This window comes from Astyanax mexicanus, chromosome 6, assembly GCF_023375975.1.
Source record: "Astyanax mexicanus isolate ESR-SI-001 chromosome 6, AstMex3_surface, whole genome shotgun sequence".
NCBI lineage: Eukaryota > Metazoa > Chordata > Actinopteri > Characiformes > Acestrorhamphidae > Astyanax > Astyanax mexicanus.
The window spans coordinates 30,604,943-30,622,026 of record NC_064413.1 but is presented as its reverse complement, the minus strand read 5'-3'; the positions used below and the strand labels follow the sequence as shown (position 1 = coordinate 30,622,026).

At 37.2% G+C, this 17,084-nt stretch overlaps 1 protein-coding gene across 1 annotated transcript in view; it reads left to right on the top strand.

Annotated features, from left to right (window-relative positions):
- stt3b (STT3 oligosaccharyltransferase complex catalytic subunit B) overlaps positions 1–17,084 on the top strand; it is a 54,026-nt gene that overhangs the window by 18,421 nt on the left and 18,521 nt on the right. The window contains exons 2-4 of the mRNA XM_022673723.2: positions 8,544–8,652; positions 13,569–13,856; positions 16,814–16,879. Coding sequence (XP_022529444.1) covers positions 8,544–8,652; positions 13,569–13,856; positions 16,814–16,879 — 463 coding nt within the window. The remainder of the gene's footprint in view (positions 1–8,543; positions 8,653–13,568; positions 13,857–16,813; positions 16,880–17,084) is intronic.

Here is a 17,084-nt window from a genome sequence, read left to right as displayed (position 1 = left end):
TTCAGCTTGCTGATCCTGGTAGGGCTGAACGATTTTGGAAAATAATCTAATTGCAATTTTTTATCTATAAATTGCGATTGCGATTTAAAATGCGATTTTTTTTTTGTCTTCTCAAGTATTTTTCAACAACAGAAGCAATAAATCAGATTTATTTAAAGCACAGATAACAATAAAGCAAAAAAATCTATGCTTTTCCTTTTCACCATTTGTTTTTTTTATAGAAAAATAAATACATAAATATCTTTTCCTTTTCACCATTTTTTTTTTTATTAGGAAAAACAATAGATTGTTAACTTTAACTTACTGCTCTCCAGCTAGTAACATCATGAAAAATTAAAGTGCAAAAAACATAAAGAGAATCTGCTTTAACCAACTCGTTATTTTCTGTATTTGAAGATGCAGCACTGGTCGTTGGCATTTTAGCCTTGCAAATACCACACGAGGCTTTGTGGTGTTTTTTTAAATGCTGAAAAGGTTTGTAGTGTTACCTCGCGTCGTAGCAACAGTAGCAAGGCACGTTTAGCACAGTACCTGACGTTGAGCAGCAGCATCTTTTTTAAAGCCAAAGTAATTCTACACAACTGATGTGTTCCTTCGAGCCTGAAGCCATTGTGCAACAAGGGCGTTTTCACACCTGTAGTTTGTTTCTAATGAGTTCGTTTACTTGGAGCGTTTTCTCGCTCTGTTCGGTCTGGTTTCCCACAGGCATAAATGTAAACGCACCAAAATGCGCATCAATAAACCACGCGAGCAGCCTGTGTCCTCTGATTGGTCAGAGCTGTCTGACACGGGAGTACATTAAATATAAATATACGAAAAAAGTAAATACAGCGAGAAGATTTTGTGTTCCAGCGCAAATATCTGTGCTTCAACACTGAACGCTGAAACACTGCACTTTCAAACACAGTGTGGCTCGCTCCCAAGTCACGTGACCAGTCAAATCGCAGCCAGTGCGGTTAGAGAGTCGCGAGATTATCGCAAATGCAATTAATCGTTCAGCCCTAGACCCTGGTATAGAACCCACAACCCTGTTATCAATAACTCAATGCTCAGACTTTTTAATAACACTGAATCACATTTATTGCAATATTAAACAATACTTTATATTAAAAAATATTAAAAAATTACTCCAGAAGTACGTGTTCCATCATGATGTGATATGTAGTCTACTATTAGTCTAATATTAGAGTAAAACAAATATTGAGCAGATATATTCTACCTTTGGTTGGAATGTCATGGAACATGAGTGAAATTTTTCAGTTTGCATCAAGCAATTTGTTACATGACCTGTAAAATTTCACATGCTCACATTTTCATTATTCTTATTAAAGCTTTCTCATTTTCAGTAATTTAATTAATTAATTTAATTGTTTTCTCTTTTTTTTCATCTCTCTCCTAAAAACAAAAAACAAAAAAAGACAAGCCAATTTTTATTTTATAGCCTTGGGGAACTCATTCATGTTTTAATTCCAATTAGGTAATCTTTGCTCTTGTAGCCAAATAATATACATGTATGAAAAATACCCTCCTGAATAGTGCTATAATAATATTTTTAAATATTTCTTGCTGTATAATATAAATGTTTCTTCTCTTTCATTTGCTCTTGTGCTCCCACTCTCTTATGTGCTTTTGCCAAAAATTTGGCATGTGAATCCTAGCTTGAGTAAAAGCTAACCCAGCTGCTTATTCCATCCGTTTGTCTTTTTGCATCCATTTGCTTGCCACCGCTTGTCATACCAGCAATCTGTGTGTACTCCCTAAGTGCACACTCAGCAATAATGTTTAAAGCTTATCCTTTTTTTCCCTTTCTTTTAAAAGTACCTTCAGTGTTAAAGAGCCTGTTCACTCATTTCTCTCTGCTTCACTTGTGCTCCTGTATCAACTTCAGTGTAATTGTCAGTCATACAGGCTCATTAGAGTACTGGAGCCATGCCCAGAGTATCAGAGAAGACTAATCAGCAGGTTTTAAGCAGTACTTTATTGTGATCGTCTTTTATATCGTAACTGCTCTTAGATCTGCAGTAATATCATACAAGTAAATGTGTGTAATATGTTATGCTATGTTCGAAAGAATTGAATTGCCATTCTACACCTAAATGTGGCTCTGTTTGCTTAAGTCTGAATCCGTTAACAGCTTTGTAAACTTAAAACTTTGTCCTCTTGATTTGGTTTGTTTTGTATTTTTCACACAGGGCAAAATCCAAGTTCACCAAAATGTGTCATGACAACCAGTAACAAGAAAGTAAATACAGGAATAATGTTCTGTGTGCTGGACTTGTTCATATTTCTGTGTAACCAAACATGCAACTGCAGCAGAGATGGCATTTCTTCATTGCTATAATACCTCTCGGGGTAATAATTCAGATTTCCACCTGGCAACAGGAGCTGTTTAGCACACGCTTGCTGAAAACACCTGGTAGTTGCAATGTATGAGCATCAATTTTCACGCAACTCTAGTAAAGCGTTTTGCCCAATTTATTGTATGAACCTTCTGATTTATAAAAATATTTTAAGCTTGTAGTTACTGCTAAACTGTAAAAAATATGTAAGCCTACCTTTTCTTATCTAAATTTTAACGGTTCTGCTTTTGTGCTGTTCATTTTGAGGAAGATAGCTTTCACATGAAAACATGGACAGTGCCAGTAGGCAAATAAAACGGTTGCATGCAAATCTGAATATGATGCAAATGAATCCATGGAAATGTGCCTGAATATTTCCTGTACAGATGATAGAGAAGAAAACCTAGAGAGCATCCTCTGATAGAACTGGGAATTTTTTTTCTCCCTCCTCTCAGATTTTTCTAAAAACTCTAAAGTAACTGTGAAGCCAAATTTTTTTTCAGTTTTTCTCTTCATAAATCACTGATCAGTCCAAATAAGTTTCATGTCTAAAACTTGCTTTTAGTTTGGCACTGGAGGTAAAATGCTTATTTTAGGGACATATCTATGCCCAGTAATTAGCACTTTCCAAACTTTAAAGCATCATATTTGCCTCAAATTGTGCCAAGTTGTCAGTCAATCTCAGATTCTCTTATTCTGACAGACATACTATTCTGTACAGAGAATTATCTTAAATGCCTCCAAAACATCAGTAATTGCTATCTTATTTTTTTTGTCAGTAGGTTGTAGGTTTTTGCATGAATGACTATATCATATTCCACAGTTTAAAGGGTTATTATAGATTATGAATAAAAATGAGAATTGGAGAAAATTTCTTCCAGGTATTTTAAACATTGTCAGAATTGTCTTGGCTTTACTCTGGGTGCTGTTGGCATTCTGTAATTTGATAATCTGTTTAACTGTGTCTTAAGCAGCTGAGTGTGCTGCCATAAGTACTTTGATAATGCTTGTACTGTACAGGGAGTAATCTTCATTCTTGGCTTTTGTAGTGGACTGATTATTTTCCAGTTTTATGATTTGTCTTCAGAACATAAATCAAACTGATTTAAGGAATTAAACAGCACTGTGGTAAAATCTGCTTAAGACCTGGCACTAAAAAAGTGTTACGGTAATGTTCCTTTTGTTGCTATTTTACTTTCTCAACAAATAACCCAGCTTAGAAAGCAGAGGTCAGTTTGGGGACACAAGAATTTGCAAGTTGTACAAGTCACGACGACAACGTCAGTTTTGCACAGCCGCTATTGCTCTATTGAACTAAATGGGTTGGCCTCTCCATAGACAAGCCACCTTTAGGATCATGGTTTCTTAACCGCCAGGATTAGGTAGTTCTTTCAGCAATTACTTCAAATTAGTATTAGAATCAATTGAATGAAATGTAATTTTTAAACTGACACAATGTGTTCCTGAGTTTCTCAGTTTACTCTGTGTTTTGAGTTCTCTTCAGTGTTGCTTCCATGTGACAGGCTGAACTAGATGAAGCTGGAAGGTCACGTTTCTTTGTACATGTGGAAGTGTAATTTTGTTGTGGTGGTCCTGCTGGTGGACCATTAGTTACACTCCTGAGTTTGGGGTGGAGGGTGAATAAGAGTCTCCGCTGTTTTTATGAAAGTGTTTTATTTTTTCATTGGTAGTTTTGATGCTCTCTCTAGTTCCAATAAAGTTTACCAGTGTGAGTATGACCAACCTTGTTACTCTGCTCCTCTGACTCTACAGTACCGTTGCATGTATAGTCACATGATTCTGCTTCATCCAGTCTGTGTACAGTAAAAAATATCTTGTATCAAAGAAGAAATCCTTGTCTGTTATTTATTAAAATAATCCTTGACTATTCATTATCAAGGCAAAATGTTTTATTAACCATGATAGAGATATGAGGTCCTGTCACCCTGCAGAACTCATTTTAATGTAGAAAATTTAAGCTGAATCTTATTGATCTTGTTTTTAATAAGCCAGCCCATCTCATTCCGCAGTCTTTCCACTCAGTATTCCCTGCTGCCTCACTCTGGATCTCATATATGTATAACTTATTGGTATATGATGAGACGTCATCCAATTTTAATAAACACCCTCAATTTTTGTAGAATTGTGCCATTAACAGCCTAGACTGTCGCCTGAAGTCTGAAGCCCCCCTCCTGCTCTTGCTCCAGCTGTGACCATTCCAGCTTTTATTATTGACCACAAACAGTATTTTGAGTATGTAACCCACACAGCCAGTATTACGTTTAGTGAGTCAACCTCAGATCCTGTTCACTAAAGGTTCAGAAACTAGCATGTTCCTATTTTCCATGGACACCCACGAGGTACAACTTCTCTAAAAGAAGCAGGCGTTCACTCCTGTGGTCCGGTCTTAATTTAAGCTCTGCAGTCTACCTGTGTCCACTCTGCACTCTGCCTTAATAAGTGCTTCTCTAGGTTGATACTGCTGGGTGGGACCTTTTATCAACTGCCTCTATGTATATTCACGCAGTGTGAAATAGGGTTTTATGAGAACCAGAACGGTGTTAAGAGCGGTGAGGAAGCAGTGATCGGAGACTCAGGCTGAGAGGTTAATCTGCTGAAGTGAGATTTCCAGCTCACCACTCCTACAAATTGTGGGATGGGTAGTCACAAGCAAAGGGTCTCGGAAGTAGCATATGGCAGCAGAAATCTGGGTGTGTATAAATGTGTGTGTGTGTGTGTGTGTGTGTGTGTGTGTGTGCTGAACGCCCGTGAATTCCAGTCCTCCTGTTACTCCCACTCACTGTGCTCTCAGAAGGCAGCGGGTTGCCAGATCACCACCTGAATGCTGCCATTTTCTCCTGGCTGTGAAAGGGTTGTGCTATTCGATTGGGTGGTCATTAATCTGATGGCCGGCTGCCTGCAAAAACTGGCCAGACATGGAGAATGCTCCTCACTTGTTCACTTGTTGTTACCATGACAACTACCAAGACATCTTTTCGTCATGGAGGATATCATGAAAAATGTATTCAGTATCTTATTTTTGTAATAATAATAATAAGTGTTGCAGTAGTATCTCATGATCTAGGCCTGTAGTTTTGTATTTATCTGGTCTTGGGTCTCTGCTGGGTTATGTTCAGCTCTTTCCATGTTATTCCTTTATTGGTGTCAATATCGATACTGTACCTACTTTAACCACATTTGGTTTACTCCTAATGTTTGGCCAAGTATATTTTGGAAATGTGCATTGTGCTTTTATGTGGACCGGTTTTTGAATTGGCTCCAATAGAAAACTGCCTTTTTGAATATCATTGCTGTCAGACAAAAACCTTGTATTTCCATTAGAGGTGGGCAATGTGGCCTTAAATATCACAATATTTCATGGTATTTTACAGTAATAATATACTTAACTATATGAATAAATACAAAATAAATTATGAACAATCCAATAGAAATGATCTATACTGACTTAACTTTAAATTGACTTACATTGAAAATGAAGCAGTTTTTCCATCTTCTGTCAATTTTTCTGAATTCAAATATGAGATTAAGATCACCAGTGATGGCTAAAACACAGATTAGTTTCAGTTCAGAAGATATCTATCAGAAGATATATATTGTTACATCACAGAGTACAGGTGAATGGAAAAAAACTTAGGTGTAGGTTCCCACTAGTATGTCAAGAGCACTATTTACAACATAGAGTAGGATAAGTAAAATAAAATTGAAAATGAGTGATTATCTTTAACAATATTCACAATAACTTACACTGATAACTTACATTATAGACATTGCAAAACTGGATCATGTCTGTGACCCACTGACATTACTACCCTTTTGCATTCTTCTTCTGTGATGCTTTTTCATTTCAGGCTGCAGTGGGTTTTGGATCATTATCTTACTGAATAATGAAGGATCTCCCAATCAGTTTGGTTTCATCTTTCTTTAAATTCACAGACAAGTATTTCTGTACTTCTGTACTTCTGTGTTCATTTTGCATTAATAAAGATTAATGAGCCCATCCCAGAATAAGCCATGCAAGCTTAAGCCATGACAGTACCTCCACTGTGTATCACAGATGAGCTGGTATAAGTGAGATCATGAGCAGATCCGTTCTTTCCCCAAACTGTAGCCTTGCCATCACATTAGTAAATGTTAATCTTGGTCTCATGAGTCCATAATCAGTTCATAGGCTTTGCTCTGTGCTTCTTGGAAAATTCGAGACTGTCTGTCCTATTCTTCTTTGCTGATTAGTGGTTTCATCTTCTGGTAAACCACAGTACTTTTGTTTATGACAAAACAATGTCATGAACATGGCAGGTTATCAGGCCCAAGTCGGTACTGTTTATATAAATTATCTTGCATGGGTTGATAGACTTATCAGAGTGAATAAATATAAAAATAACTTATCTGCTTTAATGTGGGGAGAAAAAATATTTACTTTTTAAATCTGCTGGTTAGCAGGAACTATCAGAGGCACGCTAAGAGTGTGGCAGCACTGAACTGTCCCTACCAATCAGATTCCACTCTAGCCTTTTTCCACAGAGAGGATGTAGAAGATTCCTACATCTGCAGAATTACAAGGTGGCTAGAGATCAGTTGACATGTGGAGGTGGTGTAGAGTCTGGAGGCCAAATAGGGAATCTGTGTGAATAAGTGGAGACAGCAGACTTTTCAAATCGCTTGCTGTATGGAAAGATTTGAGACTGCGATGGTCATGTCTGAGGAGAGTGGGCAGCTCAGGCTGTTTGATGGTTTAGCTGATCTATCAGAATAAGTGGTTGACCATCATGCCCGTCATGCTTGTCCACCTGTATGACCACCTTTAGAATACTACACTCCTAAAAATAAAGATGTTACAGGGTTATAGAGTGATGCTGTAGAAGATCTGTTTTTGTTCTTGTAATAAAGACTCTTATAAATATGCTATCTATGGAATCAAAGGGGTTATTTAATGGTTTTGCATAAAGAATGTCCTATTTCATGTTGGGGCTGCACAATATTGATTTTTTTTATGTTTTTGTTCTTTGATATATATATATATATTCCAACATTTAAAAATACAGTAATTTTTTCACCAACAGTCAGTCCGACTAATGGTACTCTCTGTTTACGAAAAAAAGAAGTTGCAGAAAAATAAATTATACTTAGCAAATATTTATTTTACCTCAGATATGTCATGGAAAATGAGAGCACTTTTGCATGTTGCATGCATATTCACGTGACTCCAATTTGAAGGTGTTAGCAACATGGCACAATCAAACAATGAGAGAACTGTGCTATGTCTGGCATTTATTAAAACCATCATTTATTCATTGCAATCAAGGTTAAATGATTAATTAAGTATGATAATAGTTTGAGGTCACATCATCTAGCACTGCACTAAAAGACCAGCTAATCCATTAACGTAAAGGAAATGATCCATTGCACTGCACAGTTAATTTTTTAATTATTTAATGGACACCTTTTCCACCACCTTTACCATTATAGGCCAGCTTAGGCCATCTGAAACCAGCTCTTAACAAATGCTGCTCTGAACAATTTTGGCCTAAGCTCTCATTGTAGGTTTTTTTGGTTATAAGGTGTTGAAAATGTATTCTTTTGAAAAATTGACTAAACACTCCAGCTCTTCATTGGATTTGCCATCAGTTATTACCTTAATCCTGTTTTTCCCTTATGCCTGGCAGAGAACCACAGCAGACATCAGGCTGATCAGCAGACGTAGGCTTAGGTAGCTGCCTGTCTTCATTTGTCAAACTTAGAAGCCAAATTCTGTGAAGGGGAGTGGTGAGGCTGGGTTCCAGCTCCTATCGAAACTGTGTAATGATTCATTGTTTTGCGTTTTCAAAGAATTTGTGATTTTTCAGTTCTTTGAAAGCCTCCTTTTGTGGCTCTGAATGGAAGTGGTCCAAGTCGACCAGATAAACACATGCGGAGAGGAGGAGAGCTTGGCAAAAGGGATTCCTGTCCTGATTATTGTGTCCCAATTACAGAAGATGCAAATGTCCCAACACTCAGCTAGAGACTGTCCCAGACTATTGTTTTCAGCTCTTGTGGAAACTGATTGCTCCTTGTTCTGAATGAATTGCAGATAAGTAAATGTCAATTAATTGTTATAACCTTAGTCAGAATGATCTGTCTAATGATGGCGTGTCTTCTTTTTTTTTTCTCCCTCCTTTCCCATCTCTCTCCTCTCTCTCAACTCAGGTTCAACTACAGATCAACTCACCACCTCAGTACTAATGGATTTTATGAATTCCTCAACTGGTTTGATGAGAGGGCATGGTACCCACTTGGCAGGATTGTGGGTGGCACGGTAAGAATGCAAACATGAAATTCAGATTCTCCTGATTTCATGCTGTGCTGAACTCTGTCTGCTGTTTTTTTTCCTCGCTCTTTCTCTGTAGCTGTCTCTTTGTTCATCTGTCTTTTTTTAGTCGTCATGTGTACGAGACCCTTCACACCTGGCTCTCCTGACTCTCAGGAAGTTGAAAGTCGTTACCATGCTGTGGCAGGGTGCTTTCGTATTTATGTCAACTAGAAGGATATGCTGAAAAGATGTTCAGGTCATAAAGAAATTATGAAGAGATGTTGGTGAAGAGGTGAAAAATTATTGAACTAGATCTTCATTGCTGTTGTGTTGCTGCTACAGTTTGGGCTTAAGGTCCGGTAGCAGGACTCTTGATAAAAGCCCTGAATTAGTTTGCATATTTAAAAAAAATAAACTAGTAAAACAACAAAAATGTGAGCATAGCTTGCAGTTCTCCCCTTGATTTTGCTTTCAGTAATTTATTGCATTCTTTTTTTTTTTAAGCCTGGTAAAAAAAAAAAATAATGAAATGTAATAAAATAACAGAACTTTGCGATGCTGTGCTGATAAAGACCTAAGCCTGGGTTACACTACACCATTTAGCCCCGATTCTTGCCCTGGTTTTCAGTCTGGCTGCTTGTGCTCTTTGGCTCTCAGATTTTTCATCAGTCAGTGTCAACAGTTGGAGAAATAATAATTAAGTAGTGTGTGAGGGTTTTGTCCTGCTGTTTGCGTTTCAGACCAGTCTGAGCAAATAAAATATTCGATTTTTTTTTTAACCTGACATGTAGTCTTGTATAGTGTGGGACCCATTCTGAATGGGTCATGTCAACATCCAATGAAACCTGAGAAGACTTCATTTTTTATTATAGAAATCTTTTCATTTTAAATTTTACAATCCATCTTAAATAAAGCAGCAGCTTCAGTCTGGTGCCAGTTCATGTTCCCATACTGCAGCTGCCTTGCAGTCTGTACTGACCCTCTTTTCACACCTATGACTTCACTCAAATTCTTTTCTCACTCTTTTTGTTTGTGATCAGCACAAATAGTGGTGTAACTTTTGATGGCAGCAAGCTGCTGCTGTTCCTTGTTTACTCAGCTTGTCTTGGGTAAAGTGAGGCATGAGTTTTAGGGGTTGTTCTTCCCTGTTCTTCAGATACCTCTAATTCAGTGAAACAAAGCAGGGCTAAATAGAAACATTTGAGCACTTTTTTCACAAAAAACAGCTCACATGGTATTCATTCATACTAGAGACCACAACTAGACATTTTAAAATGAATGAAAAACGATGGAATGAAACCTTTAAACAATAATAATAACTGCTTACCTAATGTATTAATAGAAACAAGTATTGTAGTCTGTTGTTGGATCCCACTGTTCTTACTGGATAAAAAGCTAACTTTTATATACTTAACTCTACTCTAATTCCATAAATATGGTTGTGTTTTTATATCAGATTTTCTAAAATTTGGTTGAAACAATTGCAGTGTGTATCGCCCTGTTTACAGTATCACAATATATTGTGATGTATTGCGATGTTCTTCTCAATACACAGCCCTACCATCCAAGGCTTTAGGTAGCTGCTACGTGTCTGCACGTGAGTTCCATAAACATTGCATTGATTTTTCCACCCAACTGCCTCTTGTGCCGCTGTTCGTGCCTGCATACACAACCCATTTAGCGGAATAAGCTTCTGTTTATGCCCGCCTGTGACCTGGCAGCCATCAAAGCTCAAGAATGGCTGCCTGCTTCAGCCCACTCTCTGCCCATCCAGCCAGAAACTTCACGGCTGCATTAGAGAGGATGAAGGATCAGCTGTAGTTTGCAGACACAACAGAGAAAATGCTGCCCTTAGAACTCTTTCAGAAGGCATATTTAGGGCTCCCTCTGTACGGCTAAGTCTTTGACTTGACACGCTCCCCTCCCCCTCCCTTTTGGGTTGCTGTGTTCACATCCAGAGCATGACGTTAGTGTAGCACGGCTAAGCTAACGAGCTGGCCCTCTCTGCTATGGCAGGCTTTGATAGCACTCCGCAGTGAGCTTTTTCACTGCTTGACAGCTCGTGTGGGAGCTGTAGGGGGCTGGAGCAGACAGAGCCAAGCATCTGCTGCTGTGGACAGTTAGAGCAGACGTTATTTGGCTATTCATTTGCAGCAGGGCCTGCAGGCTGCAAGACTGAGGATAAAGAAGAGGGCTGTAGGAGCAGATAAGGAATGCGTCGTCCTCGTGCTTTCTCTCAGTCTGTTGTTCTTGCTTTGTCTGTGCTACGACTCTGCAGTAAAGTCACTCTTGCAAAGGCTGTTTCATTTATTTTGTCAGTCATACCAAACCTTTATAACTTTCAATAAAATTCAGTGTAAAAAGATTTTATTCCGTCATATTACTATATTTGTTATATTATTATTATATTATTATTCTTGTTTAATGTAGCAGGGTGGTCTGTACTTCTTTTTTAAGGATATATGGGTTGGACACGTCTTTTACATTACTGCACACTGTATTTTGCTTAAATTATTTATTTCAAAGTCACTACTTAAACAAGCTCTTGAAATATGGTGGAAACTGAGCTTTAAATATATATATATATATATATATATATATATATATATATATATATATATATATATATATATATATATATATATATATATATAATATATATATTTTTTAAGCTTAATTTACCTATACCCCATTCTGACCAACAGTTAAGTCTTACAAATGTGTGATGTATAGAATTCCATACAATATGGATTTAGTGCAAAAAAATTGCATTTTCTTAGCATGCATCTGTAGTTCTGTGGTGCTTTCTCTGCTGAACATGTGCTGTATCATTAATGATCTGGAATCAATGATCCAGAAATCTGCAGACTTGAGGAATTGTAATTGGATTTTTTTCATATGAAAATCCACGTTGGAATGCATTCTAATGAATTAATCTTAATATATTAAGGCTTTATAGTTCTCTACTTGTGATTGCCTCGGCTTCCTTCAGTGACCAAAGCATATAATAATTTATAGTTTCCACAAACTATAGTGGGACCTAAGTGGACTAGAAAACTAGAAATTTACTGCAACTTTTTATTCAGTATGTATTTATTTATATTTGCTTGGCTAATTTTGATCATTTTACGGAGAATTTGTTACAACTTCTACTAGATGCTTTTACCTTGTATCTGCTGCATGTGAGCTCATGTTATGTAACGTGTTGTGTTATTAGATTATAGGTTTCTAAATGGAAACAGTTACTTAAAAGCACTTGAATACAGCTTAAACATCCTTGCAGCTGAAAATCAAGAGTTCTAATGCCAGGAAATTGTTGCTTTGAAAATGATTATGCTTATAAATTAACACTTTTGTACTTAACAAGATTAAAATGTATTTTTTTCCCCCCTTTCTCTCTCAAAAACACTGCTGCAGCTCAGCCAATCAGGTCCCCTTTCCTGTCCTGCCTTTAAACCCATACATCACCTAGTGACCCTCCCAAACTACTACTCCCATTTTTTAGCTTTTTTTTTTATTTGATCTGAGGGTGGATTCAGCCAAAATCAGGGGGGTTAGTGTCCTTTTAAAACAATAATCTGAACCGCCTAAAAACTGTTTTGGAAAGCAAATCAAATTTTGGACACTTGATTTGCTGTGTGGTTGTAGCTTTATGCTTATGTTGTTTCCTAGTGGTTAAAAATTTCTTATGGCTGGTCGAAGCAGAAAAGCGTTGGATTGCTTGCTTTCTACCCTGCCTGAGCCATAATAAAGCCCGTCTCTGCATGCTCGTCATCGACCCCTTAATATTTTTACTCTTCAAATGTACTGAGAGGGAGGGACACCCTCTGGTATTGAAAGTGGATTTACTCTTAGATAAGTGTCTTAAAGTAGGCAATCATCTTCAAACTCCACACAGCATGAAACACACAGCCATCAATATGACCTCACACAGTGTGTGTGTGTTTTTTTCTTTTTTTAGGCTGTTTTGTTAAAGGATTGAATCTGATTCATGCCCTGGTTTTCCCCTTTGATATCTGAGCCAGCATTTTCTGTGTATATTGGTCCAATAGTGAGACTCACCAGAGTTAATATGCCAAATGTAGCATACAGTCTTTTTGGCTATTCATTTAGTAACAGTAATCATTATAATACATGGACAAAACCTCAGAACTTTTTTGCTGACCTATATATTGCCCACTGTACTTAGTTAGCATAAGAAGACTGTTAACATGAATGAGTGAGTATGTTGACTTCCAAAAAAAGGACTGCAACTAATGTTTTTTTTTTTATTAATTGATTATTATTTGTTTAAAAAGAAAAACAGAAATATTTGATTTCCATCATTATATTTAATAAACCAAACTGTCCTTGTTCTAATGTTGTAATTGTATAAGGAACATGCAAGCTACCATTATTAAAATAAGTTACATTAGTAATTAACTTATCATTATTTAATAACACAACAACAGTGTATGAGAATCACAGCTAAGTGTATATTTACATTACAAACACTTCCAATCCAACATCAGAGTCAGAAAATAGCTTTCTTGTTTGCTGAATGTGAGAGATATAAATTTACTAAGAATTAGACATCTTGTTTAACTACTCTAGCAGGCATTAGAAACACTGAGTGAAAGAATAAATAGAGTTATCGTACTACAAATGTACTGTGAATCTCCTTCACTCATGGCTCCAACAGCTCATCCAGCTTAATGATGCTTTACTGACACAGCTTTGGTTGGCTTACTGCCCCACATTAGGGGGTAGCAGTTGTACTTATGTGTATAATAACGTTGCCTACAGTTTTAATAATCACATTTAATTGATTATATGTTGCAGCCCTTTTTTTTTTTTTTTTTTTTTTTTTTAAGTAATGCTCATATTGTACTACATGGTTTCTCATAATCGTCATAATCTTCTTTCATCTCTTTCCATCTCAGGTGTATCCTGGACTGATGGTGACAGCAGGTTTAATCCACTACCTGTTGAACCTGCTCCATGTGACCGTGCACATCCGCGATGTGTGTGTGTTCCTGGCTCCCATCTTCAGTGGCCTCACTGCCATCTCTACATTCCTGCTGACGCGGGAGTTGTGGAATCAGGGGGCTGGACTGCTTGCAGCGTGCTTCATCGCTATAGTGCCCGGTTACATCTCTCGCTCTGTCGCCGGCTCCTTTGACAATGAGGGCATCGCTATCTTTGCCCTGCAGTTCACCTACTACCTCTGGGTAAGCTGGAGTAAAAGCATTTCTGCACGCACACTTACTCTAGCTCCTCCTTTAGTCTGACTGGTATACCCTTCTCTCACTTTGATCGGTTCTTTACAGAGCCTTTAAGCTCTTAATAGATTGGATAATAACATGTTTTTGTTCAAAAGCATGTTTGACCTAAGTGTGTGTGATTAAGCTCTCGATTACCAGAGCAGTAAGGGGTCCCTCATCACCCCTGATGTTTTCTCAACGCTCCATCTCTGGGCCGTATTGCACGAAATGATGAATACAGTCTCACAATGGAGGTGTTTCTGTTCAGGCTTAGAAATGCTGAACGCTTTGCTAGCCTACATTTCAGTACTGTGCAGTATTGTCTGGATAAATGGAACTGTGGCTGTGCAATAAGCTTTTCTATAGAGGTGTCTGCTGCCATTTAGCTGCTGTTATATAAACGTTTGTAAGATGTAGAAAAATTGGACTGAATCCATCTGGATTAGCATTTCAGTGAAACACAATATGCTGTTTTGTAGCAGCTCACCAATGCAGCAAAATGAACAACATGCAGATAGATACTGGATGTTAGCACTGCTTTTCAGTATCACTCAAGCCTCTTTTTTTTATTTTAATTTAATGACAGGACTAAAATGACCTGAAAACCAGGGGGTTCAGCCAAAAACAATAGATAATTCAGCCTGTAATTTTCTCCGAGGACGTCTGAGAAAATTACGTACATGGTCGTTCCGGACGGGAATAAAATCAGAGAGGTCGCCCATTAAAGACAAAATTACCCCAGGACCCCCTAAGAAACTAATCCTGTCCGAATAGGGTGTTAGTATGTGTTGCGCTAGTATGAGTGGATCATACACAGTTATTAAACACCAACGTGTCACACCTATGCTGGTAATAACCAACACAAAGTGTTCAGAAACAGAGCTTCTGACTCTGACTTTATTCTGTCTACAAGGTGGCCTAGCTAGGTACGAGCGTCGAATGGAGTGGACAGTAAGTGAGTACAATGTTTTAAAAAACTCCAGCAGCACTGCTGTCTGATACACTTATACCAGCACAACACACACAAACACTCTACCACCATGGTAGTGTTCCTGCAGTGCTGAGAATGACCCAACACACAAGCCTACCAATACTTCTCTGTCCTGATTCTTGAAGACAGAGAGACAGACCACAGTCTGTGATTAAAGTACAACAAGGTACTCTTACATGACTAGTGAAGCTGATAAATGGACAGTAAATGTAGAAACTATAAAGTTTAGTGTTAATGTTATAGATGAATGTTGTATCTAAGGGACATTGTGCTGAGAGACAAAGAGAAGTCTAATCACAACAAGTAATCTCCTAATCCCACAGTAAAATGTTATTGTAACTAAATAGAACCGGCATCAGCTCCTGAGACTAATGCCTTGGTTACATGCATTATCTCGCCTCATTGACCCTGTGTACTCTGGATACAGTGGATGCTCTTTTAAAGCTAGGAAGAAAAGACAACTATTTTACTGGTGTTTGGGTTAATGAGCCATTCAGTTTCAGGCTTAAATAAGCTGTCGCCTTTGTCTCATAATTGCTGCTCTCTCAGGTCACGCTCTCACACAGCTTTTGATATGTGGTTTAATTTGACAAAAGTGACAAAAATAAATGGATTTGTGTTTGTGGTTTGATGTGGTTGTTTTTTGGTGATGGGGAATCAATGCGAGTGTGGACATTTAATCAAACATTAAAGATTTGTAAGCAAAAAAAGTTTTGTGGCACAAGTTTTCATCGAAGGCAGCATAAAAAACAGTTTATAGTTGGGTTGTGCAGATCTACAGTATGTGTGAGCTGACTGTTTTCCCTGCATTTAGTTTAAAATGGCTAAATTAATAGCTGCAAGCTATGAATGAGCTAAGTCCAGTTAAAGTTATTTTGGCACATTGCCATCTGTGGTCTCTTAATTATTAACCATAATAGCGCTTTTACAAATTTGCTTCAAATGTAAAGTGTATTATTATTATTATTATTATTATTATTATTATTATTATTATTATTATTATTATTATTATTATTATACTTTTTGCTATTTGGTTTGTCATGTTGACTCAATTAATATAAATTACTCAAAGTATTTATAAGGCCATTTATAAATATATGTTAGAATTGACTATTATTGACTATATATTGACCTTGTTTAAAAAAAAAAACATGCCAGCAGCATTTTACAAATATATTTGCATTAAAAAGGTTTCTGTATAAAGAAAAAGTTAAAAATAACCAATTCTATCTCCTTAAAACATAAGTTAATTAAATAAGCTTTAAAAGCATTCAATTGAATTACATTTAATTTGATTATATATTATGAGGTCCTGGAAATGCATATTACACATTTTTTTTCTACTTCTCTCTCAAATTAGAAAACCATTAGAGCCTGGTTGACAAATTTCCTTTTAAAATGCTTCCTTTTTTCTCTTCACTGGTAATTATATATTTTTTTTAAAGGATCTGCAAAATGTTTTACGTTTAAGAGGGTTTTGTTGTTTGACTTTAAAAAAAAAAGGATTAAATAATCTGTGTTGCTCATTAAAAAAATACATAATTTTACAGTGACTGATAATGCATAGTGGCGTCCCTCCTTATTTTTTTTCCTAATGATTAACTGTCTTACTATAATCAGTGTATTTGAAAACCTCTCTACAGTACTCCAGATACTCTGCCTTAGCACACAAAGTACTGCTTTTACACATCCACTTTATTTTAATACTGAGCTGTTAATTAGCTTTAATGTAACTAATAGAGGTTTGTTGGGAGCAGAGAAAATACTAAAAGTGCGAAACGTGTGAACCACGTGTGTTAAGTTGGTTAGGAAATCACTTGTGACTTGTGAGTCCTGTAAACAAAACACAGGCTTGTCTCTGACACAATTATCTAACATCCCAGCTGTGCTCATAATTGTTTTGTTGTAGTTAAGATGCTCCTCTCTCTTTCAGGTGAAGTCTGTTAAGACTGGCTCAGTCTTCTGGACCATTGGCTGCTGCCTGTCCTACTTCTATATGGTGAGTGTTAAGCTTCAATATTCTCACTGAGTTTTTTTACGTTCATTAATTTAGCATCCGACCGCTTTGTCGGTTGGCAGTGCATTTCATTACACTATCGGGAGAGAGGAAATAAGGAGAGAGAAGGGGAGATGGTTCCTGCTCCAGAAATGATGGTGTGTGCGCGTGTACTCCAGTCTGCACAAGTATGCGTTTGGGGATTTTG